Here is a 27,333-nt window from a genome sequence, read left to right as displayed (position 1 = left end):
CTGTCAATTTTGAAAAAGCACTGACCTGTCAGCCAGGGCATTGCAGAGGTGGTATGAGGACACGGCGGGGCTGTCTGCAGGGCCCCGGCTAACTCCTTGTTCAATTACCTGTGATTTGCTCCAGGTTCAACTAAGCCAAGTACTCTACTAGCTAGCCATGGACACACTCTCAGGTGGGAGGACGATCTTTTCCTCCTGCTCCTTAACTTTTGCCTCTATCAGGAGGAGCTTCTCAGAAATGTGAGCTTCTCTGCTTACTCCCTGAATAGATCGTCTAACCACAAACCCTGGCTTGGATTTCATCTGTCCATGACCCTGCGTGGTGCATGAATATATTCCTATTCTAAAGGAAAAAAGAAAAGACAACCAAAGGACATTTCAAAAATTATTTTCACACATGATTATCATACAGTATTACAATGTATTATGTGCAAAATTCCATTTAAAAAATCATTTACAAAAGGAAGTACAACACAGTATATGCTGAGTGAGGGTTCTAGTTCAACAAAAGCCAAGGCTGAAAAAGGTACAAGGTACAAAGCCAACCAAATTAGATGACTATGCATCTTTACACAGTACAATAGTGTGTTTTTGTAACTACCTGTGTTACATGGATACAAGACCCTCATCCTTTGTGCACCTGCAAACTGCTTTTATTTAATGTAAGTTTCATTTCACTGTAGATTCTGATAATGTAGTTTTTCTGTGTGTATTCCCAATTTTTTTCTCCATTGTACAGCATCTTATTTAACTCCACGAAAGCCACATTATACATTACTCGGTTTCGGGTCCCAATAGTTTGATGCTGTTAGTTTTAATTTCTATGGAAAGGGGAGAAAAGGCATTCTTCTTGATTTTTGTTTGTTTGTTTGTTTGTAGGAAGTGGTTTATTTAAAGAGAGAGAAAAACAGGACAAGGACAGAGAAAGAAACAGCCAACTCTCCCACTGAGTGAGAGAATCCAGAAAGATGCAATCCAGGAGAGGAAAGCAGCTCCACATTGAGTGGAAGGGAATAGAGAGAGATGGAGTTGAGGAGGGGAAGACAGGTTTCCACGAGAGAGTGTGGAAGGGGACTCCAGAAGGGAAATCCAGGATAGAGAAAAACAGCTCCAACGAAGGGAGTGTTCGTGGAAGGGGATCCAAACATGGAGTCCTGGTTTTTATTTTCCTTAGGTGGCTTTCAAAATTGTTTCTAAAAGCAAATCACACATGGAGTAGATTTTGCCAAACCTCATTGCATATTTACAGTATTGTAAGCATAGGTGGTTCGTTCTATCTCTTTTCCCACATCTTTTGAAGAGCCTGAACCAGCAGACTGCTCTTCTCAGTCCTTTGTTAGAGTCCGTATTTCTCTCTCTACCTCTCTCTACATTCATTTCTCTCCTTAGTCTCAGTATCATTTGTTTAAAAAACAAAAGAGCAAAACACCACTAAACATGAACAAGATAACAGTACATCCGATTTCCAAAGGCATTCTGTGGCCAGTGTCAGGGATACATGGCTTTAAGAAATCCAGCTGTCTCTCCCCACAAAGTTGCCAGAACATCCAGTTACAAAAGAGAGACTTTTAAAATGCAATACTCTCAAATCCAGCAAGAGATTTATTTTTGAATATTAAATGTTAAAATCACATGCATAATTATAGAATATTTTAAAGTTACAAAAATATTTTAAAAACCAATCCTGACAGTTTACCTGCAACTGCTATAAAAATTTCTATGAAATATATAAAAACATGAAGGCTCTTTGTAAAAAAAAAAAAGGAAAAAGAAAGGAAGGAAGGGATGAAGCCATCCACAGGAGTAAGAATCACCTGACGCACTGCATCGGACAGTCTTGTCAAACATCTGCTGTTGAATTCAAAAGAGCTTGTGCCTTAAGTGTTTCTTCTGCACATCTACATACATGTAAGCCAACCTAGAACCTGACTGGGGGTAGGCAGCAAACCATCTCAGGACACTTGAACCATCAAATGCAATTCTCCATTGCCAAAAGAGACTCCTACTGTTTCACGAACCTCAGCTACCTTGCATGGCTAAAGTTGCCCTTGGCCCAGTTGGCCTGTGGATGGCTTAGTCACGAAACTGAGGGGTCCCCGAGGAGGTGACTGCTTTTCAAGCTCAAGCACATAGAAGCCGGAAGGCAAGGCTTCCAGCTCCCCTTTGGATGCACCGCTAGGAAGTCCCACCTGTCTTCTAGGAGGTGGTGAGGTCTTCTTCCCTGTTCTGGAAAATGACGCCGTAAGGATCGTTCTTGATGCGTTTGTAGACAAAATGGAAGATGTGGGGCTGAGGTCGGCTGTGCAGCTCTGCCTTGATTTTTTGAGGGTAAGTGTCCTCTGCCAGCTGCTGCCATGTCTCGTCAACAAAGAGAAAGAGGCTGTACTCCTCAGGGTCCCCCACCTTGAACTTCTCAGCGCAGATCTGACACACATCCTCGGTGGTGATGTAAGGTTTCACGAGGAGGGTCTTTCCTGTGCAGCCACTGTTGACCTCCTGGAATGCAACTCGGAGGTAATTCTGCAGGTGGAAGAAGAATGTGGAGACAGTCAGAAGAGAAAACTAGATGGTGAGCATGATGGGAGACCAGGGGAGGGGGTAACTGTGAGCCACTTCCAGACCCTGTCCCGTCATAATGTCTGATGTCAGGTCACCAGGCTTTGGATGGCAAGGAAAGAGGCTATCTGACTTTGGACAGCAGCGAGGATAACTACATGATTCATTGCAACCGTAAGAAGCCAGAGGTCCACGCAGGCCTGGTTCTGATCTTTCCATGTCCCTCATAAAGCCTGGTTGAGAAACCCCTGCTTAAGAGTGTGAACCACATCCAATGCTGGGTTTCTTCCCAGCTTGAAAAACAAACCAAATAGCACAAGACTATGAAGGAAGTCAGGAGAGATTTAAAATATCTAGACACAACAGCACACACTGTGCTAACTTTGTTTTTTTCTTTTCCTTTTAAGAGATGGGATCTCACTATGTTGCCCAGGCTGTACTCATAGTGCTGGGTTCAAGTGATCTTCCTGCCTTAGCCTCCTGAGTAGCTAAGTCTACAGGTGCACACCACAGCACCCGGGTTGTGCTAACTTTTAACACACTTTTAAAATCATCCTAAACGAGGGCAATAATTTAGGTTGAATCACACACACTAAAAAGCGCTGACATTTGACTATTTTTTATCTCCCCTAAATCGTGATTTCACGTGATTCAATCTAATACAAGGCTCATAGTGGCTCTGGGCACGATGTGGAAGAAGTCAGAAGGAGAAGAATGTTGATTCTGCCAAATACTTTGCAGATGGAGCTGATTACATGCACAGTGGTGCTGCAGGGGCTCAGGCACTGCAACCATGCCAGCTACATGCTATCATGAAATATGTAAACCTGTGATCTTACAAGATACAAAGCCCAGACCAGGCATAAAGAATCTTAAACTCACATCGGGTTCTCTCAGGTTTTGGGACCACAGATAACTTTGTTTCTGTTTCCTTAAGAGTGGAGTTATCAGATGAAATCTAGAACATCCAGTAACATTTGAGTTGCATCTAGAAAACGAATACATTTTCTTCTTCTAAATCTGGCAACCCTGATCAGCAGTGAAGGGAAGGAGGGCTATCTGCCTTGGTGCCAGCATGATCACCACGCTGGTTTCCTGGGATAACAGAAGGGAAGGTTTGGGGAAGGATGGGGAGCTCTGCATATGTAAGATATGTTTTGTATCTGCTTCCGTGGGGACTTCTGCCAGCCCAGTGACTTTGCAAAAGAGGTGAGCTAGTGAGAGGCACCCAGAGTGACGCTGACACTCTTTAAACCTTTTTTTCCTTAGAGGCAGGGCCTACATGATCCCTGTTTGACCAGTGAAGAAACTGAGACACAGAGAGGCTAAGTAACGTGCCTAAAGCCACACGGCTAGGACGTGGCAGAGTCAGCCCTACCACCTTTACCACTAAGGTGTACTGTTTCTTCCCATGCCAGACCTGTGTTCCTTTGACCTCTGATTTAGGGATTTCAGGTGGAGCTTGGGTCTGAGGTTCTGCTTTGACCCCTGAGCTGAATGCTGAGCATGTCCCTCTTTGGTTACGTTCTGAGAAGGTGTGCGCCTCCAAGGTGAGCAGGGTCAAGGAGGGCAGGAGGGAGAGGCTGCAGAAGCAGCAGCTCCAGGTGTCTGGGGTTTCCAGGTGAAGAGGTGGAGGAGGAAGGGTGTGTTGGCAGGTGGGGAAGGGAACAACGAACTTTCCTCACTTTCTCTGTTCTGCGTCCGGCAGCCCCTCCCTGGATGGCTCTATGATGGCACCCCAGGGGTCTGCATGTGCTGAGTGGCATGGGGACCTTCTTAAACAGTGCAACAGGGTGGGGTGTGTACAGCGCATGCATTCTCACTCTTTAGGTTTATGTGCTTGAGAAGGAATTTCTGAGAATACTGCAATGTTGGCGAAGAATGAGCTGATCTTGGCTTGCAAAGATCGACTTGTCTTTTTTTTGTTTTTGAGACAGGGTCTCATTCTGTGGCCCAGGCTGGAGTGCATTGGTGTGATCATGGTTCACTGTAGCCTCAAACTCCTCGGCTCCAGTGACCCTCCCACCTTAGCCACCTGAGTAGCTGGGATCACAGGTGACCGCCACCACGCCTGGCTAACTTCACATCTTTTGTTGTGTTTTGTCGAGCGGGGCCTCACTTTGTTGCCCAGGCTGGTCTCCAACTCCTGGCCTCGAGTGATTCTCCTGCCTCAGCCTCTAAGGTGCTGGGATTACAGGTGTGAGCCACCTCATCTGACCCTCTATTTTCAGAGCTCTTATTAAAAAAATGGCCAGGCATGGTGGCTCACGCATGTAATCCCACTATTTTGGGAAGCTGAGGTGGGTGGATCAGTTGAGGCCAGGGGTTTGAGTCCAGCCTGGCCACCATGGTAAAACACCATCTCTACAAAAAAATATTAAAAAAAAAAATTAGCTGGGTGTGGTGGTGAGCACCTGTAGTCCCAGCTACTCTGGAGGCTGAGGCAGGAGAATCGTTTAAACCCAGGAGGCGGAGGTTGCAGTGAGCAGAGATGGTGTCATTGCACTCTAGTCTGGGCGACAGAGGGAGACAACTCCATCTAAAAAAAAAAAAAAAAAAAAGGCAAGGCAGGTGAATGTGGACATGTAGACAAATCTGTCCCGCTTTCCAGATCCCTCCTGCTTGGAAACTCATCATGGGGAACATAGAAACAAAGCACAAGCAGGTTTTATCATTTAGTTAAAAACCTTCAAAATATTATTTGAAGACATTTGGCAACTCACTCACTATTTCACAGACAATGAATGAATCAGGAATTAGCGTGTTGGGTAAGGATTTCCTTTGTTGTTGTTGTTGTTTTATTGTTTGAGATGAACTCTCACTCTGTCACCCAGGCTGGAGTACAGTGGCATGATCTCTGCTCACTGCAATCTCCGCCTCCTGGGTTCAAGCGACTCTTCTGCCTCAGCCTCCTGAGTAGCTGGGATTACAGATGGCTGCCACTACACCCAGCTAATTTTTGTATTTTTAATAGAGTAGAGACAGGGTTTCACCATGTGGCCAGGCTGGTCTCGAACTCCTGACCTCAAGTGATCTGCCCGCCTTGGCCTCCCAAAGTGCTAGGATTATAGGCATGAGCCCTGATGCCTGGCCTTGGGTATAGATTTCTATAGCCCTAACTCACCTCTACTTCATAAGAAACAAGCCCATTGGGAATCCCACATTCCCAAACAGCAGCTCATGTTCAGGAAAAGCCCTGTCAGGGAACCTGAGCAGAACTCGCTCAGATGCTCTCTCGGTCACTCTGGGCTGCAAACTGCTGCCAGAGCTGTTGCTGCTGCTGCTGAGATCCTGGGGTCTTCTGTTTTGGAGAGTGGGCTAGAGAAAAGGGAAGGAGAGGAGGACAGACTTCACATCCTCTCCCTCTTCCCAAAGAGAAACTAGGCCAATTGCATCGCGTAACACAGCGGCTGTTTCCTGATGAAACAAAATCTCCAATGCCTGTGCCAAGCGCTTCCTCCTCCTTTTTGACTTGCCTGCTTGTTTTGGCAGAAATCCTGCCTTCATGCAATTTGGTTTTCTTAAGGACAGCAAAACTTGGGCCAAATATCCCATGCCTATATAAATGTAAAGAAAACAGAGCAGTGTAACAAGGCCAGAGGGTGGTTTGAGATATCCCTTTCCTGACAAATAATTGAACACGGTGGGGAACTTTGAGCTGGGATGCACTGGGTTAGCCAGCTCTGCAATCTTGGGGGACAAAGGAAGCAAAGGGTGGCCAGCCGCGCACCTGGAAGTCGTCCACAGAGGGGATGGTCCGGTTGGTGGTTCTCCGTTTGTGCCACTGCCTCAGGGTGTCTCTGGTCTCCGAGCTGAGTAGTCGTGCTGCTTGTTCTTCTTGGAAATTCTTTATCAGAGAAAGTGCTCCGTATGCGCTTGTCAAGTAATAGCCTCCTGAAAAGAGCAGAAAGAGTGGGTCCTCCCAATGCCAGCCTCTGCTCTCGGGTTTTTAAAAGGGGATGCCAGCATTAGAGGGCATGTTTTGTGTTTTTAGTATTTCTCCTACGTACATTTCCTTGTGGGGTCACAGAAGCACATGTCCAAGAGCACAACATTCACTCCTCCACCTGGCCCTTCACACAGCCATCCCACAGAGATTTATGGAGCCACCCAGGCCTGGGAGGGGCCAGGAAAGCACAGACAAGCCAGCCTCACAAGGTTCCTGTTGTCACTGATGGGATTTCCATTCTAGTGCGTGAGACTGACCGAGCCTCTAAAGTGTTTGTTCGTTCGTTTGTTTTGTTTTGTTTTTGAGAGGGAGTCTTGCTTTTTGCTTTGTCATCCAGGCTGGAGTGCAGTGGCACAATCTCAGCTCACTGCAACCTCCGCCTCCCAAGTTCAAGCGATACTCCCCGGAGTAGCTGGGATTACAGGCATGAGCCACCACCCCTGGCTAATTTTTGTATTTTTAGTAGAGTCAGGGTTTCACCATATTGGTCAGGCTGGTCTCAAACCATGGCCTCAACTGATCTACCCATCCCAGCCTCTCAAAGTGCTGGGATTACAGGCATGAGCCACCTTGCTTGGCCAGAATTATTAAAGTGCAATTGTAAAAAATGTTTGCCAGGCATAGTTGGGGTATTAAGGCCTGATAGGGAGGTGGGGAGAAAGTCAGGCTTGGGAGACGATCCAATGCCAGAATCACCTCCATCAGTCCATAGACTCCTGGCAACACCCGCCCTTGGCTTTCTCTTTTAGAAATTGATATTTTCTATTTCTTATAAACAATAATTTTGTTGGCCGGGCGTGGTGGCTTACACCTGTAATCCCAACACTGTGAGAGACCAAGGTGGGCAAATCACGAGGTCAGGAGTTTGAGCCAGCCTGGCCAACATACAGGTCTGGTCTCTACTAAAAATACAAAAATCAGCTGGGTGTGGTGGCGGGCGCCTGTAATCCCAGCTACCTGGGAGGCTGAGGCAGGAGAATCGCTTGAACCTGAGAGATGGAGGTTGCAATGAGCCCAGATCTAGCCATTGCACTCCAGCCTGGCGACGGAGTGAGATTACGTCTCAAACAACAACGACAACAAAAATTAAATGGATATTTTCTGAATTTTAAGTAAATTATACACTTTGAAAGAACTGTTCGCAAAAATGTGAACACTTCAAAAATAATTTCTCTCCCCTGATTCCCTTTCTTACCCCTTACTAACATAACATCTGGCATCTAGGATAAAATAATTTACAGGAAAATGATGTTCCTGTGATGCTGCTCTAGGAACAATCTCTTACGTTCTTGAGGAGTGTAAAAGGGCTAACGGCACTGTGAGATGTGTATCTATTCGTTCGTATGAATAATCGTGTTCTGTCCTAACATAATTAGGTGCCTGGGGAGGAACTTATGGTCTCCGTGCTGAACAACCACTAGGTGTCGCCCTGAATGTTGATTAAAAATTCCCTAATTGGGCACAGCACATTTTAGATTTACAGACATTCTTGGTCAGAATACCCATCGAATCTCTACTGTGAGCCACAGCAAGCTACAGAGGAGAAACAGGTTTGTAAGAAGTAGAATCTGAGTCCCCACTCTCCAGAAGTTTATGAATGTGTCTTTTTCTTAAAAAAAACACTGGCAATATATTCCTTCAGGGACCATAAGTCAGTCTGGTGAAATGAGTTTTGTGCAGAAGTGTCACTGTTAACTGTTTATGTGAGACCCCATGGAAGCCTCTCTCTGGTCAACAAGTAGCAACATGCAAGATGGCAACTGTCCCCTTCATGTGGATCAGGAGCCGCACACCCTGCAAACCTGCGCGGGCTGTGAACTCGAGAAAGAAGAGCACCCTTGTTTTAAGGTTGCGGATGAAGACTTGAGGTTATTTTTTCCTGCAGCATAATCTGGGTCATCCTGAGCCATGCACTTTCCATCATCACATGTCAAGCTTTTTGCTTACAGAGTGATCTGAAGGGTTTTCCAGACCTTGCCACCTACAGTATAATTCTCCCAGTTAAGAGTTTTGAATTCTTGATCTTTATTTTTTTGAGACAGTTTTGCTCTTGTTGCCCAGGATGGCATGATCCCGGCTCACAACAACCGCTGCCTCCAGGGTTCAAGCGATTCTCCTGCCTCAGCCTCCTGAGTAGCGGGGACTACAAGCATGCGCCACCATGTCCCGCTAATTTTGTATTTTTAGTAGAGACAGAGTTTCTCCATGTTGGTCAGGCTGGTTTCGAACTCTCAACCTCAGGTGATCTGCCTGCCTTGGCCCCTCAAAGTGCTGGGATTACAGGTGTGAGCCACCGTGGCTGGCCTGAGTTGTTGAGCTTTACTAAATATTTGCCCCACAAACAAATCAGCATGTGACCGTATGTGAAACTCCGTAACTCAGAATACAGATGCTACACAGAGAATTTCAGGAGAAATCAATATGAACACATTCAGGAAAGGCCGTGTGGAGGGGTCAAGATTTGAGCAACAAGACTTGGAAGACTGTTAGAATCTTTGTAGGGGTGGAGGGGGGCTCCCTTGGACTTCAGATTTTAGACTCCCTAGCTTTCATCTGTTCAGGACACTAAGGAGAAAACTCAAAATGCTGGAAACACAAAATTGACCACACTTTGAAGCATGTGGTTGCAATTAGAGAAGGTTTTAAATTTCAGCAAAACTTTAGCCCTACCGCAAGAGCTGTGCACTTCTAAGGGATTCTGTGACGCCTTTTTGGTAAATGAGAATACCTGCTTAAACAGCAGAAAAGAGACGTGGCTGCTACCCCACAAACCAAAGAGGGCTTTGGGCAGGCATGGAAAAGTCCCATCTGTATTGCTGCCGCTGCTCAGTAGCCTCTTCCTCCCAGGATGCATAGCTTCAGTTCGATGCTGTGCAGGCCTGGTCTGTGGTCACAGCCAACCCGACTAGGCCGCCTGATCTCCCAAGGAAGGAAGCCAAGAAGTCCCAGACATGGTAAAGTGGAAGCAGGCTCTAGTTAAAGTGCGAGCTCACCAGCCGCTTTGTGTCCTCACTAGCCGCGCTTGTCTTTCTTGTGGAATTTGTGGGGAGATGACAGCCACCTATCCAACAGTTATCAACACTGGACCTTGCCCAGGGCCCATGTGGGAAAGGGGCAGGAAGTCTCTATCCTTGGGCCACAAGTTATAAGCAAATGTTTGTCCTGAGTGCACACTGTCAGCAACGGAATCGTGACTTTCTAAGTGAAACTGGCATGTCTTTTTCCCCAAAGCCCTAAGAGCTCTATATACTTGTTACTAGAATTAAACATGATTGAAGCTTGAAAAAGAATAACCAAACCTCAAACTGTATTAGTAGCAAATATTCCAGTGGAAGGAAGGAAAGCATGCCATGTTAGACTAACAGGCTTCTCTCAGTCCCTGGGCAAAACCACATGTTTGGCCTTGTCCTGTCTAATCCCAGGGCAGAGAAGGCAAGAAAAGCCTCGAGGCTCATCCAGAAGTGTCTGGTTCCAGGGTCAGGAATATTAATGAGGAGAGAGAAGAGGCTAAAGGGTGAAAGCATGAAAGAGGCCCATTCATACCTGCCTGGGGTTAGGGCCGGGAGGAGAGAGATTCATCCCTCATCCTGAGTCAGCACTACCTAGGCCACGTGGGAAGGGCATATTCAGAGCTCCAGGGAGGGCGGTTCCTTGGACAGGAAAACCAAGGCCTGGGGAATTCACATTACAGGACTGGGGAGACTAAGGGGCACATTCTGGGGGTGATAAAAATGCATTTCATTCCCTCCAGGGAAAATGCTGAGGTGACACATTCTTTAGGGAATCCTGTCCGAGATGGACTTTTCCACTCAAGCCCAGACTGAAATTCACCGGAGGAAAGAATACATAAAAATCCCCTCCAGGGCCTTTCTGGGCTTTTATCTGGATATATAAAAATGGATTAAGAGGCTTCACGGTGCACAGGCCTTGATTTGTTCTCCTTTAAAAAGACAAGCTCACATAGAGCCCCAGTTATTTCTGCTTTTCAAGGCTGTGCACTACTGTGCCACACATTCTAGTCATTGCCATGGTCAAATACCTAAGCCGTGTGGAAGCAGAAGGAGTTTCTGCTAAGACACGTTGGGGTTAGGCAGACACAAGAAGAGGGACCCGAACTGCCAAGATAAATTGAAAGCAAACGGCACGGACTCCACAGCCCTGTATTTTTATTGTAAAAATGGGCAGATACTTTAAAAAAAAAACCTGGAGAGAAGTTAATACTGTTTTCATCTTGAAGATGAAATTTTAAAAAATGAAAACAAAGGCAAACTTTTATCCATTTCACTAACATAAGAGCAGGTTATTTTTCTGGCAATGGAAGTATTCTCAACAAAAGTTTATAATTTCCTCTTGTAATCAAAGAAACCATTTCTTAAAAAAATGGCATTTATTCTACTGAACATATTTTTTTTATTGCCATTAAGCAATCTTAGTGAAGTAGAGTTAAGACAGGGTTATATTTTTTCTTTTTTTTCCAGACTTTTCCAAATTTTCTACCGTGAGTGTGTATTACCACTTTTGTAATCAGAAAAAGGTTAGTACATTCTTTTAATAATAATTAAAAAAAGCAGTTAACTCTTAAGATGTCAAAAAAGCACCCAAGTAACTGCTTAATGGGTGCAGAGTTTTATTTTAGGCTGAAGACAACAGTCTGAAGCTAAATAAAGGGGGAGAATGCATGACATTGTGAATATACCAAATGCCACTGTAAAATGATAATGTTCTGTGACATGAATTTCATCTCAATTACAAAAAAAAATGAAAAAATATCACCCAGCTCCTTCAACTTTCCTCAAAACTAGTTACCTTCTCCATGTAACAGCGATGGGTCCAGGAGCTCCATCATGTACTCAATTTCAGTGTCCAGTTCAAGCATGTCACACTGAGCTATGACATACGTCAGGACTGGCAAGAAGTCGTCAGCGCCATACATCCTCCCTGAGAGCAGGAACCAACAACGAGAAGGAATATTTTTACCAACTTTTCTTTCTTTCATATCCTACTTGCTGCTTTTATTAGAAACCAAGGAGTCACTCTGGGGAACTGTGTTATTTATAAACAGAGGTGGGTGTTTCTGGAATCCTGTGTAGCCTGTGACCCTCCCAGCTGCTAATGTTAGAGACCGGCCCTTAAAGTTTCAGAAGGAATGTCTATGAATCAATGAACACATTACAGATTTTCTCCCTAGTTTTATAATTTGTATAAAATTAGGTGATAGAACAGAATAGTCTTTAAAATATTTTAACTTTTAGCAAACATTATAAAACACTTATAAAATATTTACTTATGCTAATTCTTTGTGTTTTATTTCCTATTGCTTGCTGTGCACATTATTCACAAACATAATGACAAGACCAAACTCAAACCAGGAATAAGCAAACTTTGCTCTGTATTCAATGTGAGCACACAGTTAATTTTTTTTTTTTTTTTGAGACGGAGTTTCACTCTCGTTACCCAGGCTGGAGTGCAATGGTGCGATCTCGGCTCACCGCAATCTCCGCCTCCTGGGTTCAGGCAATTCTCCTGCCTCAGCCTCCTGAGTAGCTGGGATTACAGGCATGCGCCACCGTGCCCAGCTAATGTTTGTATTTTTAGTAGAGACGGGGTTTCACCATGTTGACCAGAATGGTCTCAATCTCTTGACCTCGTGATCCACCCGCCTCGGCCTCCCAAAGTGCTGGGATTACAGGCTTGAGCCACCGTGCCCGGCTCATTTCTTTAAATATGCGAGTTCGGAGTATGCTAAAGATATACATTGATTAATGGAAACATTGGGGAAAATGTTAGCCTTTACTTCTAGTTTTCTTTACATCACTGGTTCTCAACTGGAGATGATTTTGTCCCCCAGGGGACATTTGGCACTGTCTGGAGACATTTTTCATCGACATAACTGGAGGGTGGGGGTGCAGATGACATCTGGGATGCTGTTAAGCTTCCTCCAGGAAGCCCCCACAACAAAGAAGCATCCTGTCTGTATTAATGTCGAGAAACTGCTTCAGTGGAACATAATCCCGTGCAGATATTATTTGGGGAATTTTTTAGAAATGACTGTGAACTATAGAAAATATGTTTCCTATATGTGAAATATGCTTGCAGACTTACAAGGCGATGTTCACATCCTATCATTACCAGGCCCAGGAGCTCATATTTTAATGTCTTCACTCAACAATTCCCAAAGTGCACACACATTCCTGTCTACTCAAGCAGTGGTTAATAGTGCCTATGTTTTCTCTCTGCTGCTTCTCCATTAAGCGGTTTCACTCAGAAGAAAAGTTTGTAACCGTCCTCGGAATTACAATAAGCTTACTGAAGACCTGGGACAATGCAGGGCTCCATCACTATCCATGATTCATGCCTACTCCTACATCTACAGGAAGCAGCAAGGGTAAATCCGAGGGCTGGCTTTCCAAGTTTGTAACTCTTTGGTGAATTTCAATTATATTGCTTCAGCTTGTAGCAAAGAAGTGCGAGCCAATGAAATGGCTCTAATGAGGCCTCATTAGGACTGAATACTCTGAGTTTCTTTCACATACTATAGGTCATTGAAACAAACCTCCATTGGACAAAACGTTGTAATGATAATTGCTGATGTTTCCATTGCACTCGGGGCTATGTGTGTGCTGTCTCGGCTAATCCCCACCTTATGAAAGAAAGGGTCACATCCGGCTCCAGACACAGAAAACTGCAGTGTGCACGGTGGATTAAGGGGGCCAAAGTCCCTCAGTTAATTTTCTTCTTCTCGGAGGAAAAATTTGAGCTCAGACTCCAGAGACTGAATTTGTAACCATACCCTGAACTAAATCTTTAATTAAATTGGCCTGGTTCAAAAATCTTGCTGCCCTCATCTGCTTACATTTTAATCCATTGCATGTGACTAATTTGTCAGATATCAGAGAATCCCTTATAAATTTGTAAGCCACTTGGCGAAATCAACAGACCAAAGGGAGGGGAAATTGGGAATCAGAAAGCCTGACAGGAGACAGGTCTGTTCCTGGCCCGGGAGGGAAGCGGCACGGATCCTGGGCTTCCAGCCGCCTCACCTGAGTTGTTCTCCATGACGGTGTAAATGAGCTTGCAGACCCGCAGCAGCAGCATGACCTTCTTTTCTGGGGAATACATCTTCTGCATGGTCATGAACTTGACTTTGATTTTCTCCACATCCACAAAATCAGGGGTCGGGGCGAAGACCCCCAGCTCCTGTGGATTCCTCTGCCGCACGAGCTGTAGGTTCTCTTTCAGTTGCTTCCACGAGCCATCGGCCATGTGAAAGTCCTTCAGCATGGCCTCCACGTGCCCCTTCAGGGGCTTCAGGATGCACTTGTGCATGGCTTTCTCCAGCACCACATCTGCCAAAGAAAGTGCAGCAACTATGACCATTGTCTGAAGAAAGAAGAGACACAGCATCTGCTTTCTTAGAGGGAACATCTGTAACTCTATGCATTGGCTGCAGGACACACAAATTGTGCAGCTTAACATCCAACCAATGGACAACACCAAGCACCATGACTCACATGCTAACATTTTTTTTTCTGAAAAGCCAGGAAGACCTAATCTTCCCAAATGATGTCTAACTTGCATATAATCAACATAATGAAATATATTTGTTTTGATTACTTTCATGCCCCATTCCTATAAGTACAGGCAAATATGCTAGAAGACATTCTTTTGACCTAGTCCTTCAACTGGTCATCCAATTAACAGGAGAGCAAAAATATTGTCTTAAGGGAAGGATTTTCTAATAAGGAGGGTTCAACATCCCTTAGAATATTTTCTGAAGAGGGTCAGGTGCAGGGCTCACATCTGTAATCCCAGCACTTTGGGAGGCTGTGGTGGGCGGATTATTTGAGGTCAGGAGTTGGAGACCAGCCTGATCAACATGGTGAAACCCCATCTCTACTAGGAATACAAAAAAAGTTAGCTGGGCATGGTGGTGCACATCTGTAGTACCAGCTACTGGGGAGGCTGAGGCAGGGGAAGTGTTTGAACCCAGAAGGTAAAGGTTTCAGTGAGCCAAGATTGCACCACTGCACTCCAACTTGGACAACAGAGTAAGATTCTATCTCAAAAAAAAAAAGATTATTTTCTGAGGAAATAGATTCACCTAAATATAATGCATATAATATGTGATCTTAGATTCTGGATTAAAAAATTCTTCATTTGCTATAAAGAACATTAGTCGGCCATTGAATACAGCCTGCAGGTTAGGTAACAGTGTTCAGAGGGCATTGGTATTAATTTTCTAGGTCTGATAATTACACTGTAGATATTAAACAGAATAGCCTTGTTTTTAGGAAACATGCATTGAAGTATTTAGGGGTAAAAGGATACAATGTCTGCAACGTAAATGGTTCAGAAAAATGAGAGTGTGTGCATATATTTTTGTGCATATATGTGTGTGTGTATGTGTACGCATGTGTGTGTGAACACAGAGAAAGAAGAATGAGGCAGATGTGGAAAGTGCTAACATTTGGGAATCTGGGTGAAGGGGAGATGTTTCTTTGTGCTATTTTTGCAACTTTCCTGGAAGTCTGAAATGATTTCAAAATTAAAAGTTAAAAATGTGTGAAATGTCGAGGTCAAGAGATCGAGACCATCCTGGTCAACATGGTGAAACCCCGTCTCTACTAAAAATACAAAAATTAGCTGGGCATGGTGGCGCGTGCCTGTAATCCCAGCTACTCAGGAGGCTGAGGCAGGAGAATTGCCTGAACCCAGGAGGCAGAGGTTGCGGTGAGCCGAGATCGCGCCATTGCACTCTAGCCTGGGTAACAAGAGCGAAACTCCGTCTCAAACAAAACAAAAAAGTGTGAAATGTGTTTCTGTTTCGAGTTAGGAAACACCTTCGGGTGTGGGAGGCGTTCTTCTTCCCTCCTTCTTTGAATGATTGCCCAGTGGAGTAGCTTTCTTGGCTAATACTGAAATGACCAGTACCATAAATCCAGAGTTGCAGGTTGAAGACTATTTATATAATAATAACTCCCTGCTTTGTCAATAGCAGCTTTTTAATCTCACATGTTTGCACATTCTCATCAAAGCCACCTGGGTTCTGCTGCAGCATCCACACTTAAAATGATGACACCTTAATGTGATTCCATGTGGGAAGCCAATGGAACATGTAAGATTAGAAATAAGTTAGGCCAGGCATGGCGGCTCATGCCTGCAATCCCAGCACTTTGGGAGGCTGGGGTGGGCAAATGACTTGAGGCCAGGAGTTCAAGACCAGCCTGGCCAATGGAGTGAAACCTCGTCTCTACTAAAAATACAAAAGATTAGCTTTGCCTGGTAAGTGCACGCCTGTAATCCCAGCTTCTCTGGAGGCTGAGGCATGAGAACTGATTGAATCCTGGAGGCAGAGGTTGCAGTAAGCCAACATCCTGCCACTGCACTCCAGCCTGGGTGACAGAATAAGACTCTGTCTCCAAAGAAAAAAGGAAAAGAAATAGTTGTCGCTCTGGCCTTTGGAATTCCTGACACTGGATCAGATCAGATTAAACTCAAATGATTACCTATTATTAGAAGGCCAGGAAAGAGAAATCTAAGGCAGAGGTAAAAACAATGAAAACAGTCCCCCAATCTTAAAACTGAGGCCAAAAGTTAATGCTGACCCAACAATCATCAGATTTCCCAGCCCAAGTTTTTTTTTTTTTCTTTTTACTTCCTCCTCCATCTTATCCAGGAGATCTCTTTGTTTAAATACAGGTTTATTTAACTATAGGAATCAAGGTTGATGAGAAAGACATTATAAAAGTAGGAAGAAAAGCAGAACAACTTACATCTGGCATTTTAAAAAGTCACTGGGTTTACGCTCGTTGCTTTGTGCTATATGCAACTTTATAGCCGCTGTGACTTTACCCTGTATCATCATGATGAAGAATGAATGACAGCCGTTAACATCGAGCATTCAGATGGCCAAGCTCCAGCCAAGGGCTTTACTTCACTGTCACCGAATCCTTGAAACAATTCTATTATTTTTGCACAATACTAATATTATGTCCATTTAACAGATGGGGAAACTGAAGCTCAGAGATGACTTTTAGCTTGATAGAAGCCACATCGCTATTTTAAATAACCATTTAGACAGCTTTTCAAAGTAAATCATCTTTTAATTGTGACGTTCAAGTCACTTTATAAATACTCGCCACTTTATTCCTCTTATCCAAACATTCTGAAAGCTACATTCATGGTTGTAAGTGACTGCAACTTGGTTAAAATAGGGTCACCACAGGAAGACAAAGGCCATATTAATCATTAATTAGAAATGGACATGACTGTCCATAGTGGTGTTATTTAGAGTAGCCCCAAGTTGGAAATAACCCAAAGGCCCATTTGGACAGAATGAAAACATTGGATAAATTCATTCAATGGAATACTACAATGAAATTCAGACAATGGAATGTATTTATTCAATGAAAAAGCTCACATTACTGCTCCAGAACAACGTGGATGAATCTCATGGACACAATGCTGTGTGAAACACGCCAGACGCAAGAGCAGCTCCTACAGCATTTCATCTATATTAAGTTCAAACGCAGGCAAAACTAACCTGTGGTGACAGAAGTCAGATGGCAGTCACCCTTGGGGAGGATCTGGGCTGGGACAGGACACCAGGGGTTGGAGACGTTCTGTATCTGGATCTGGGTTATGTCCACATGGGTGTGCATGTGTGTAAAATTTTGCTGAGATGAGCACTTAAGATTTACACATTTTATAGATGTAAGTTAAACCTAATAAATGTATATAACAGAGAAACAGAAAACAACTGAAGACTAGGCTGAGACTTTCCCCTTGAACCCAAGGACAGCTTTTAACTTCAGGGTGGGCCGGTTACCTCTGGGCCAGAGTGTTAATACAAATCATCCCCAAAAGGCTCCCAGCTGCTCCTGGGGAAAGAGAGTAGAAAGGTCGGTAGCAGCAAGGTGGACAGGCTCCCTTGTGCACTCATCCTTGCTGCCAGGGAGGAGGGCTGGCCTTCGAGGGCAACTCCACCCTGGGTGTAAAAAAGCTGTGGAAATCTCTTAGGAGGGCTGAAACCTAGGACGACTTGCTAAGTGAGTAGCCCATTTTCTGGATATAAAATGAAAAAGCAATTGCTAGGGGTAGATTTTAGTACATTTTTCTTTTCTTTTCTTTTTGAGTTGGAGTTTTGCTCTTGTCGCTCAGGCTGGAGTGCAGTGGTGTGATCTTGGCTCACTGCAACCTCCGACTCCCAGGTTCAAGTGATTCTCCTGCCTCAGCCTCCTGCATAGCTGGGACTACAGGCACGTGCCACCACGCCTGGCTAGTGTTTTGTATTTTTAGTAGAGACGGGGTTTTTCCATATTGGTCAGGCTGGTCTCTAACTCCTGACCTCATGTGATCTGCCCACCTTGGCCTCCCAAAGTGCTGAGATTACAGGTGTGAGCCATCATGCCCAGCCTTTAGTATATTTTTCTTTAAAGACCATCATTTTAAAATAAGAAAACTGGTCTCTGCATTTTTTTCAGAGGTTTATTTCTCCTCCCCATCCTCCCAAATCCTTAATAAACATAAAGAGTAGGGGACAAGGGCCTAAATGAAAAGAGGGACCCAGGACCCAGCTTTTCTCCAGTAGGAAAAGCAAGCTTCTGCTCACAAAGCACGAAGGAAAAATGATTTGAGGAACCCAAGGAACAGACGATCTTTCAGAATGTGAACCACTTCAGACAAAAGAGGAAAGAACATATGGCCACATTTCTTATAAATTACGACTCTCCGTTGCTTTCTGTGATCTCTGTTGGCGTTAATCTTTAATTCCTAGACAACAAAACAAAATCTTTTAAACTCTCAGAGCAATGACACTATTTGAGCCACTTTACTTGCACTAGATCTTCAAATCCTAAAACAAAACCCCATCTAGGGAGGACTACTATGTTTTCATTTCACAGATGAGGAAACCGAAACCCAAGGGCATCTCTGTCATGCAGCTGTCAAGAGGGACAGCCAGGACTTGAGGCCACGAAATGTCTCCTGAGTTCTGGAGTAATGTCAGCTCTATTTACCCACGAGCACGAATGCAAAGCCAACACCCGAAACCTTTATAGGAAATGAATAAGGCGATTAATGCTTTTAAAGCTCATTAATGTCTTTTTGTTGTTGCTGTTGCTGAGATTGTCGAGGGGTGTCACTGTGTTACCCAGGTTGGTCTCAGACTCCTGGTCTCAAGGTATCCTCCCACCTCAGCCTCCCAAAGCACTGGGATTATAGGCGTGAGACATCATGCCCAGCCTTACTCATTTCTTTTCTATTTTTCTAATAACAAGCAAATACTAAAAAATCGTTCAAGGCACAACATACTGAATTTTAGAAACTAAATATTTCTAAATGACCAAAACTAGAAACAAGTTTTCTGAAAATACTTAAGAAAATTTTATCAACTGGCCCCAAAATAATCCATAAAAGGAAAGTGGTAGAGACCATAGCAATTGCTGGCTCTTCCTTGACTAAATGTCACTTACTGTAGTAATTTATAGGAAGTATTCAATGTGTTGGCCTCTAGATAAGAAGTGAATTCACTCTTATTACTTCTCTTATAATTGATTCACTCCCCAATTAAGGATGACAGAAACCTTGACCCTTTCCTTCATGCTGACCACCCTATAGCGTGGAATCCAGAGGCTGGAGATAGGCAAGGGAATATCACAAGACCAGCAGCAGCTCATCGGCTTTGTTTGTGCACTTTCTGCTTTTTCGCTGCTGGCCAGAGGCAGTGAGACTCCGAGAGGCAAAGCTGAAGACTGGAGAAACTGCTTGTGTTAGAAAGAGCCCTGGGAGCCATGGGAGGCCAAGTCCCCTCCCGTCTCACTGCCAGCGTCTGGATGGCTATCATAATCGCTGTCCACAGAAGGCAAGACAGCCAGCAGTCTGAACCTGAGTTGGTGATTGTTAAAACAACACAAAGTAAACATCAGTATTCTCCAGGGAATCTAACCACACCCAGAGTCCAAACCACGTAATATAATCACATGCTTCATAACAATGAGTTTTGGTCAATGATGAACCACACATGCCAGGGTAGTCCCATAAAATTTTTTTTTTTTTGAGATGGAGTCTCACTCTGTCACTCAGGCTGGAGTGCAGTGGCACAATTTCAGCTCCCTTCAACCTCCGCCTCCCAGGTTCGCAAGAGATTCTCCTGCCTCAGCCTCCCGAATAGTTGGAATTACAGGCATGTGCCACCACACCTGGCTAATTTTTGTATTTATAGTAGAGATGGGGTTTTACCACATTGGCCAGGCTGGTCTCGAACTCCTGACCTCAGGTGATCCACCCACCTCAGTCTCCCAAATTGCTGGGATTACAGGCAGGTGTAAGCCACTGTGCTTGGCCCCATCCAATTCTGATACTGCATTTTTACTGTTCCTTTCCTGTGTATAGACATGTTTAGATACATAGATACTTCGCATTGTGTTACAGTTGCCTGCGCTATTCAGTACAGTCACATGCTATTCAGGTTTGTAGCCGAGGAACAGCAGGCTATACCATACAGCCTGGTGTGTAGTATGCTATGCCAGCTAGCTTTGTGTAAGCACTCTATGATCTTCCCACAACAGCAAAATTCTCGAACAGTGTACTTCTCAGATGCATCCCTGTCTTTAAACAATGCATGATTGCACTAAAAACGTACAGGTTACAACCAAAAGTATGTACAAAGATACGAGGTCAGGGTGGAGGGAGGTAAGGGTTGAAAAATTACCTATGGGGTTCCACTGGTCACCAGTCAGGTGATGGGTACACCAGAAGCCCAGACTTTATCACTACACAACATACGCATGTCAGAATTCTGCATGTGTACCTCCTAAATACATAAACACATTTAAAATGTAAAAATCCATGAGTTTAAATCATATGGCCTCTTAGCTTATTCTAGTTTTAGCATTAGGATTTTTTTTTTTTTTTTTTTGTGACAGAGTCTTGCTCTGTCACCAGGCTGGAGGGGAGTGGCGCGATCTCAGCTCACTGCAACCTGTGCCTCCCAGGTTCAAGCAATTCTCCTGCCTCAGCCTCCTGAGTAGCTGGGATTACAGGCACGCACCACCACACCCAGCTAATTTTTGTATTTTTAATAGAGACGGAGTTTCACCATGTTGGCCAGGATGGTCTCGATCTCTTGACCCCGTGATCCGCCCACGTTGGCCTCCCCAAAGTGCCGGGATTACAGGCGTGAGCCACCGAGCCCAGCAATTGTTTATTTTAAAGGTAAAGCAGTAGAAAGAGAAGCTAATGTTTGATAACAAGATATGGGCCTTTTTTGTAGGGAAGTCAAATTGTGAAAATGTAAAACATTTAGAATTGCTAACATTTACTGGGCATTTATTTGAGCACTTCCTATTCTAATATTATGTGCATTACCTTATTGACCCTCACGTCAGCCCTACGATGCTGGAACTACTGTCCTTCATTTTACAGATGGCCATGAGGCTTGGAAGTCAGGTGACTTTGCCAGGTAGGGGAGAAGAAACGCAAACCATGTTGCTTCCACTTCCAACAAGTCAGGAGATGGCAGGCATGTAGACCTCCCCTGGTACAAAAAGGGCAAGACGAGTTGATGCTTTCTTTTTTTATGTGCTAACATGTTTTCCTTCGGCTGTATTACTGGATTAAGGATCGGAACTAACATTGAGTGAATGCTCAGTATGTTCTAAGCACTAGGAAGCACTTTACAATTATTGAAACAACTCTTCGACTAAAATGGCACATGATCCGTATTTGTCTTAGTTTGGGTTCTCTCAGAAGCCAATCCTGAGACAAGAATTTGAATGTGAATGGTTAAATTTGGGAAGTGATCCCAGGAAGCCTTGGTCTGGGAGAGAAGGCAGCCAATGACGTTTGCTTTATTAAGCCAGTTATCATGGCAGGTGGAGCGCAGGCCTGCTGGGGAACTCCTAGAGGCAGCGTTGAACGTGCCTTAGAGTTGCCCCCTCAGAAGGAGAGGCAGCTGGTTTCTGGATACACTTGCTCCCTTCAGTCCCTGGTTGAAGCTGCTCCTGGAGGTGAATGGGCATCAATTCCCCAGCCTTTCTAGCCCAGCCTGGGCCAGAGCTCTGGTGGCATGGGAAAACCTCATGCAAAATGTCACAGGTGCTAGAAGCTGGATATCAGATTGGTAAGAAGTGTCGGCGGGCAGAGCACGATTGTGTCCACAATACCATGTTACATGTGAGGCAACTGAGGCACAGAGATATTAAGAAACATGACCAAGCACCTATAGCCCAGCAGCAGCAGAGTCAGGGCTTCTAACCCTGACTGAGCCCTTCCTCTGAGCCACCACACACCCCTGCCTTTCAGCCAAGAAACTCCTCCATCTCATGCCAGCAGAGCTGGTGGCTGAGGAGGGTGGAAGGCAGGATCTTGAAAATATGATACCGGGGCTACCATGACAGCACTTTGCTAATCCTCTATTACAAACTGGGCAAAAAAAAAAAAAAAAGGCAGGCCACCTGGGGTTGCAGAGGCACTCCAGTCAGATGCAGAGTCTGAATGGGTCAGAAACCTTTCAAGGCTACCTTATGGAAGAATTTCAAGAATTTATGTAGATCTGCCTGCCTCTGGGAGGTGGAGCTTAATTCCACCCCATCCCTTGAGTGTGGGCAGTGCTAAGTGACTTGCTTCCAAAAACAGTATGGAAAGAAGGGAATCTTTAATTTTACAGGGCAGAAACCTGGCACACAGGGGATCAGGAGAACAAGGTCAGTGATGAGTCATGCAGACAACAGTACCTTCCGGTGTGATGTGCCTTCAGCTCTGAGGTCACCTTCCTGCCACATAAAACCAACCGGAAGGTAGTGGTAATTCCCTGCCATGAAAGGTGCAGACAAGGCCTGCCAGGGGTCTGTGCCAGTGGCGCTTGCATCTTAACTTGACCTTACTACGCTTTTGGTTTCTTCATCTATAGAAGTAAGGGCAATAAATAGAGCCTCTGAAGGCATTCGGAGGATTGAAGGGGATTCTATACATCAAAGTGCTTTGTAAACCATAAAGGGCCGCCCATGAGGAGTGATGACCGATGCTCTCACTTGGCTCTTTTGAAAACATGGGATGCATTTAATTCATAGGCTTTGACTCCACAGAGGAGGCGGCTGTGACCTGGACAAGAACTGAGAAGCTCCAAAGTGGATACGGTGTCTGCGAGGAGAGAGTGAGGGCTGTGTCTGCTCCACTTGTTCCCTGTTGCAAGACTGAGCTAGTGGGACAAGGCAGTGGATAGGACCTGAGGGCCACGTCTACGCGGTGCTGGCCTCCCAGAGACTGCCAGTGGGAACCCTCCTTTTGGCTGGAGTGGAGGGGTGGGAAAACATGGGTGTGCCCTAAAGAGCCTGATGCTGCCACACAGTTCATCCAGCATTTTAGGTGTCCTTTGGGTGAAGTTTCTCAATTCCTACATGACTTCCTCTTTTACCTGGTGATGCTTCCTGCCTGGGAGGTCAAAAGACTCTAGGGATATGTCCAGAAAAGACTCTGGAGCAGATGTCTTCATATGACGTACTTTGTGATGTTCCACCCACCTTTTGAGTAAGGTCTTTCCGAGGTACGGAGCCAACAGCACCTGTGTGCGGGCCATCATGGAGTCAGGGACTGAGGGTCAGAGTCACAACTCCAGGGTGTCGCCTTGTTTTGGTTGATGTAACATAATTGACCCCGTTTTGATGCCCTAGAGTGACAATTATTCAACAAAGGATGCCCCACAGGGGAGAAACAGGTGCTTCTTATTTTGGGACGTAAGATAGGTATCCCTTTTGCACCCCGCAATCTTTCTTCTTTTTATCTGCCTCTTGTTAACTTTGCAAGGGCATTTGATCCTTTAGGCGATAGGGTCACATGTACTAGATCAGAAGTCAGAAGATTCAAGGTTTTAATCTCTATTTGGCACTAACATTCTTCCCTGGCTACACCTCTCAGAATAGCTTTTTTTTTTTTAGATGGAGTTTTGCTCTTGTTGCGCAGGCTGGAGTGCAGTAGTACGATCTCGGCTCGCTACAACCTCTGCCTCCTGGGTTCAAGCAATTCTCCTGCCTCAGCCTCCAGAGTAGCTGGAATTACACGTGTTCATCACCAACACTCGGCTAATTTTTTTGTGTTTTTAGTAGAGATGGGATTTCCCCATGTTGGCCAGGCTGGTCTTGAACTCCTGACTTCAGGTGATCTGCCTGCCTCGGCATCCCCAAGTGCTGGGATTACAGGTGTGAGGCACTGCGCCCAGCCCCAGAATAGCTCTTTGTCAAAAAAAAAAAAAAAAAAAAAAAAAAAGATAACTTAGGGGCTTGAAAAACACTGTGACCTGAAAAATTAAAAACAAGTCACACTAGATATTGAAGCTACAGCCAGCTTAACTATGCGTTTTTAAAAAAAACAAACAACAGATCTGAACCAGAGTAGTTATGATCGTTTAACTCCCTGGGAATCATTTCAATCCCCTTTTCTATGTGCGCTGTACTGCCTGATGTCTAACCACATTTTCCATATCATTTCTCTATTAACACACAAAAAAACACTCAGACACACAAATCGAAGTGATCTTTGAACTATGTGGTAATTGATTTTAAGAATACTTTTTCTTCAAATCATTAAATTGCTCTTTGGGGAAAACGCACATTTTGATTTGTGGCACTTGAATAAACACAGTACCATCTTGTTTTCCCTACTGGCTTTTAGGAATATGAACATTTGGCTCTTTTCTATCACTGCTGATCGTCTGTGGTGAGTATCTGAATGAAATAGAAAATTTTAAGTTTACTCACATTTTTGGAGTTGGACAAATTTTGTTTTTCTTGAAACAGGCCTTGAAAACAGAGGGACTTCCTAAGGCTGACATCAAGTCGGAAATAAACACTATTTTACTAAAGTGAAAACACTAACCACAACATTGCACCAAGTTCTGCAAAGCAAAGATTTCTCTACCGAAAATTGTGGATGGATTTCCCCCATGGGTTGAAAAGACTGAAGCAAGAGTGGTGGGCTGGGGATGTGAACTCCCACCAGTGAGGAGCATGTGTGGGAGCAGGAAGTGATTTCACCCCGTTTACATCCTATAGCATGGAACATCAGCAATGAGGGCAGCACACTGTCCATGAGGCGGCTGATACCAAGGCTTTAAGTAGGGCCCCAAAACTGCACACTCGTATTAAAGCGATTGTTTGTTCTTCCATGTACCACTCTGGAGGGGTGAGAATAGGTGATGGCTCTCTGGGTGGGAAGCCTGGTAAGTGGCCTGGAATGAATGGAGAACTGGCACACACGGGAACAAACCCGTGTCTTACCCGTGTTGGCTTCATTCTCCAATCAGGAGAACCAAGCTGGTGCCAGGCAATGAACATGGATTCAGGAACCTCTGCATGGGGGTGCTTTTGGTTGGAAGTGCTCCAAAGCATAGTCTAAATAGAATGCAAATTCTCCATAATCATTTACGGGGCAGTTTTTCAGTTTTGAGATAGATTCTCTGCTGATCATTTGCACTTGTCTAGAAAGTGCTGGAAGGGATAGTGACACCAGCACTTGGGCAAAAAGAAAGTGAGTGAGAACTATTTGTTTTTCTCATTAGCTTTTCTCTATGCAACTGAAGAATCACTCTCTGAAGAAGACAGATGAGTATTATCTCCATATGCTAAACAGAGACATATGCATGTGTTCATAGGGTCATTTTCAACTAAGAATGACTGCTTTAACATACATGGATTAAACCAGTGTAATACATCCTGCTACCTTCTTGACTTCAGGATGTCCCATAAATCTAGGCTTTAAATGAGAATTCTGTCTTCTAGTTCAGAGCTATCTTCTTCAGAAGTTATCGGAAATGAGGATAGAACTAGACTTTTTTTTAAAGCAGAGAAACCCAACTGGCATTCTCAAAAACCCTTATAGGCATCAGTGGACACCTATTCAGAACAAATTTGAGGCTTGGAATTCTGAGGGTGGCAGTCAAAGTGAAGACTATCTGGTGTTTTGCACAGGAAGTCAGATACAGTGGGAATTAGTGCACAAGCAAGAAGATCTGACTGAATGCAAGCCCCTCTCCTAACCAAGACATCACCTCTGCATGTCACTCCACACATCCTGGCCTCTGTTCCTGAATTTGCAAAACATGAACAATATCTATTCAAATATACCAACCCCGAGTCAGTTGTGAGTCTTAAAGGTGTTGTACTGACAAGTCCTTAGTAAGCTAGTGATTCCTTCGTTTAGGAAAATGTAAAACATAGACAAGTGGGCTGACTAAGTCCACGTTCTTGTCAGAGTAATCTAGTAAAGTGCATCTCCATGGGGATTGGCTTTCTAACCATTAGGGTCACATCTTTCCTTCCACCTGGGCTTGTGATGAGTTTCTCAGGTTGACCTCTTCTCCCATTCACCTTCTTTATTTCAAAAGTCCAGCACTTTCAAAACAGAATGATGTTTCACTGGTGAAGAAGCAGGAGGAACTGACTGCTTTCAGTGCAAAAGTTTTAAAAACCAAACTAAATAAACCCACAGAAAAAACATGGCAATGCTTTTGGAGGCCATACCATGCCTCAACAGAGAGCGTCAGTCTAAGCTGCCGCAACACAGGGTTGGCCCTGCTATTACAATTCCCCTGAACTTCTGATGAGAAAATAGGAACACAGGCAGCAGCAGCAGAACAGTGAGCTCAGCAAACATGGGCTTTGTATCCGACAGATCCAAATACGGCACCTGCTCGTTACTAGATAGTGTGGCAGGCAGACAAATGGCATGGCCTGGCATGGCCCTCCCTGTCTTCCTCCAATCCGTAAAGGATGCCAATGCCTGCTCACAGGGGTGAGGCGAGGACCCACTGGAATAGCTTGGACCGGCTGCCGGGCTGATACTCGAAGCTCCATAATGATTTTAAATTAAAAGCCGTGTCCTTCTAGAGTAGTGAAGTGTATAATTTTCAGCATGATTTTGTAGAAAACGAGTGAGTCCTTGAGTTCTAAGAGCAAGTACCATATCCAAACCTGACAACAAAAGGAGCTGGCTGCAGAGCTTCCCGGGAAGGGACGGACTTGGGTTGGTGCGTACAGCATCAGCAGGGAGGGAAGGCCAGGCACTGTGGGCTGGTTGGCGCCACTGGCCACATAGTTCAGGCCTGACATCAGCGCCTGCCTGGCTGCACCACCGCCCCCCGCCCGGCACTCCCGGACCCCAGCCCCTAAGAGGAAGCTTCCCCTGCAGGTTGGGTTCCTGTTAATATTGAGTCGGATATGGTCTCCCTTTAGACGGGGTCTCTGGTGGGTCAGGGAAAGAGGCAGCTTGTATGGATATTCTGCCCTCTCCTTGAAGCCTTTTTTAATTAGAAGGCACCTCACAAGGGCACATTCCTTTAGCCACTCACTCCAGCAACACCCCAGCTTTAACCACGCCCTGATCAACCAGGCCTGGCCTCAGTCAAACCACAAGAAAACAAACACGGCTTTGATTCCTTTGTGAGAAAATCAAAGAGCTGCTGAAAATCTCTTAAAGGAGAAAAGAGAGAGAAAGAGCCTCTATCACACTGTTTACTACTTTCAACAAATGGACCCAATCAGAAAGAAAAAATTGGGGTTTCACTTCTGAACTGCCAGGAAATGTTTGGTAGCTCCAGTGGCTCCTGCTGCCTGGTGAATAAAGTCTCGAAATTAACCTTTGAGAGTCGACCTTCTGAAATTAGAAACAACAAACAAACGAAAAACCCTTCAACATTCTCACCCTGGAAAAAAAGACCGCTTGCCAATTTCAAATTTGCCTTGGCCAGAGTAACCACTAGCAACTCATGGCATAGTTGAGATTATAAAGAGAGTATTTCCCCTTGATGTTGGAGAAAACACCTTTTATGTGACCTC

The 27,333-nt window shown here is 44.7% G+C and overlaps 1 protein-coding gene across 9 annotated transcripts in view; it reads right to left on the bottom strand.

The window, feature by feature from the left end:
* Window positions 1–372: 372 nt before the first annotated feature.
* The window catches only part of RIN2 (Ras and Rab interactor 2), a 252,358-nt gene continuing 225,397 nt past the window's right edge, over window positions 373–27,333 (bottom strand). For 8 of the 9 annotated variants that reach the window (XM_078371480.1, XM_054255260.2, XM_002747482.8 and 5 more), the window contains 4 exons: window positions 13,546–13,851; window positions 11,312–11,443; window positions 6,287–6,450; window positions 373–2,520 (listed from right to left, as the gene is read on the bottom strand). In XM_078371480.1, coding sequence (XP_078227606.1) covers window positions 2,197–2,520; window positions 6,287–6,450; window positions 11,312–11,443; window positions 13,546–13,851 — 926 coding nt within the window. In that variant the 3' untranslated portion in view covers window positions 373–2,196. The remainder of the gene's footprint in view (window positions 2,521–6,286; window positions 6,451–11,311; window positions 11,444–13,545; window positions 13,852–27,333) is intronic. The other variant, XM_078371483.1, reaches the window with a different exon arrangement.

This window comes from Callithrix jacchus, chromosome 5 (genome assembly GCF_049354715.1).
Source record: "Callithrix jacchus isolate 240 chromosome 5, calJac240_pri, whole genome shotgun sequence".
NCBI classification, from domain to species: domain Eukaryota; kingdom Metazoa; phylum Chordata; class Mammalia; order Primates; family Cebidae; genus Callithrix; species Callithrix jacchus.
Note: the sequence above shows the minus strand (reverse complement) of the source record. Positions and strands in the feature narration are given on the sequence as shown.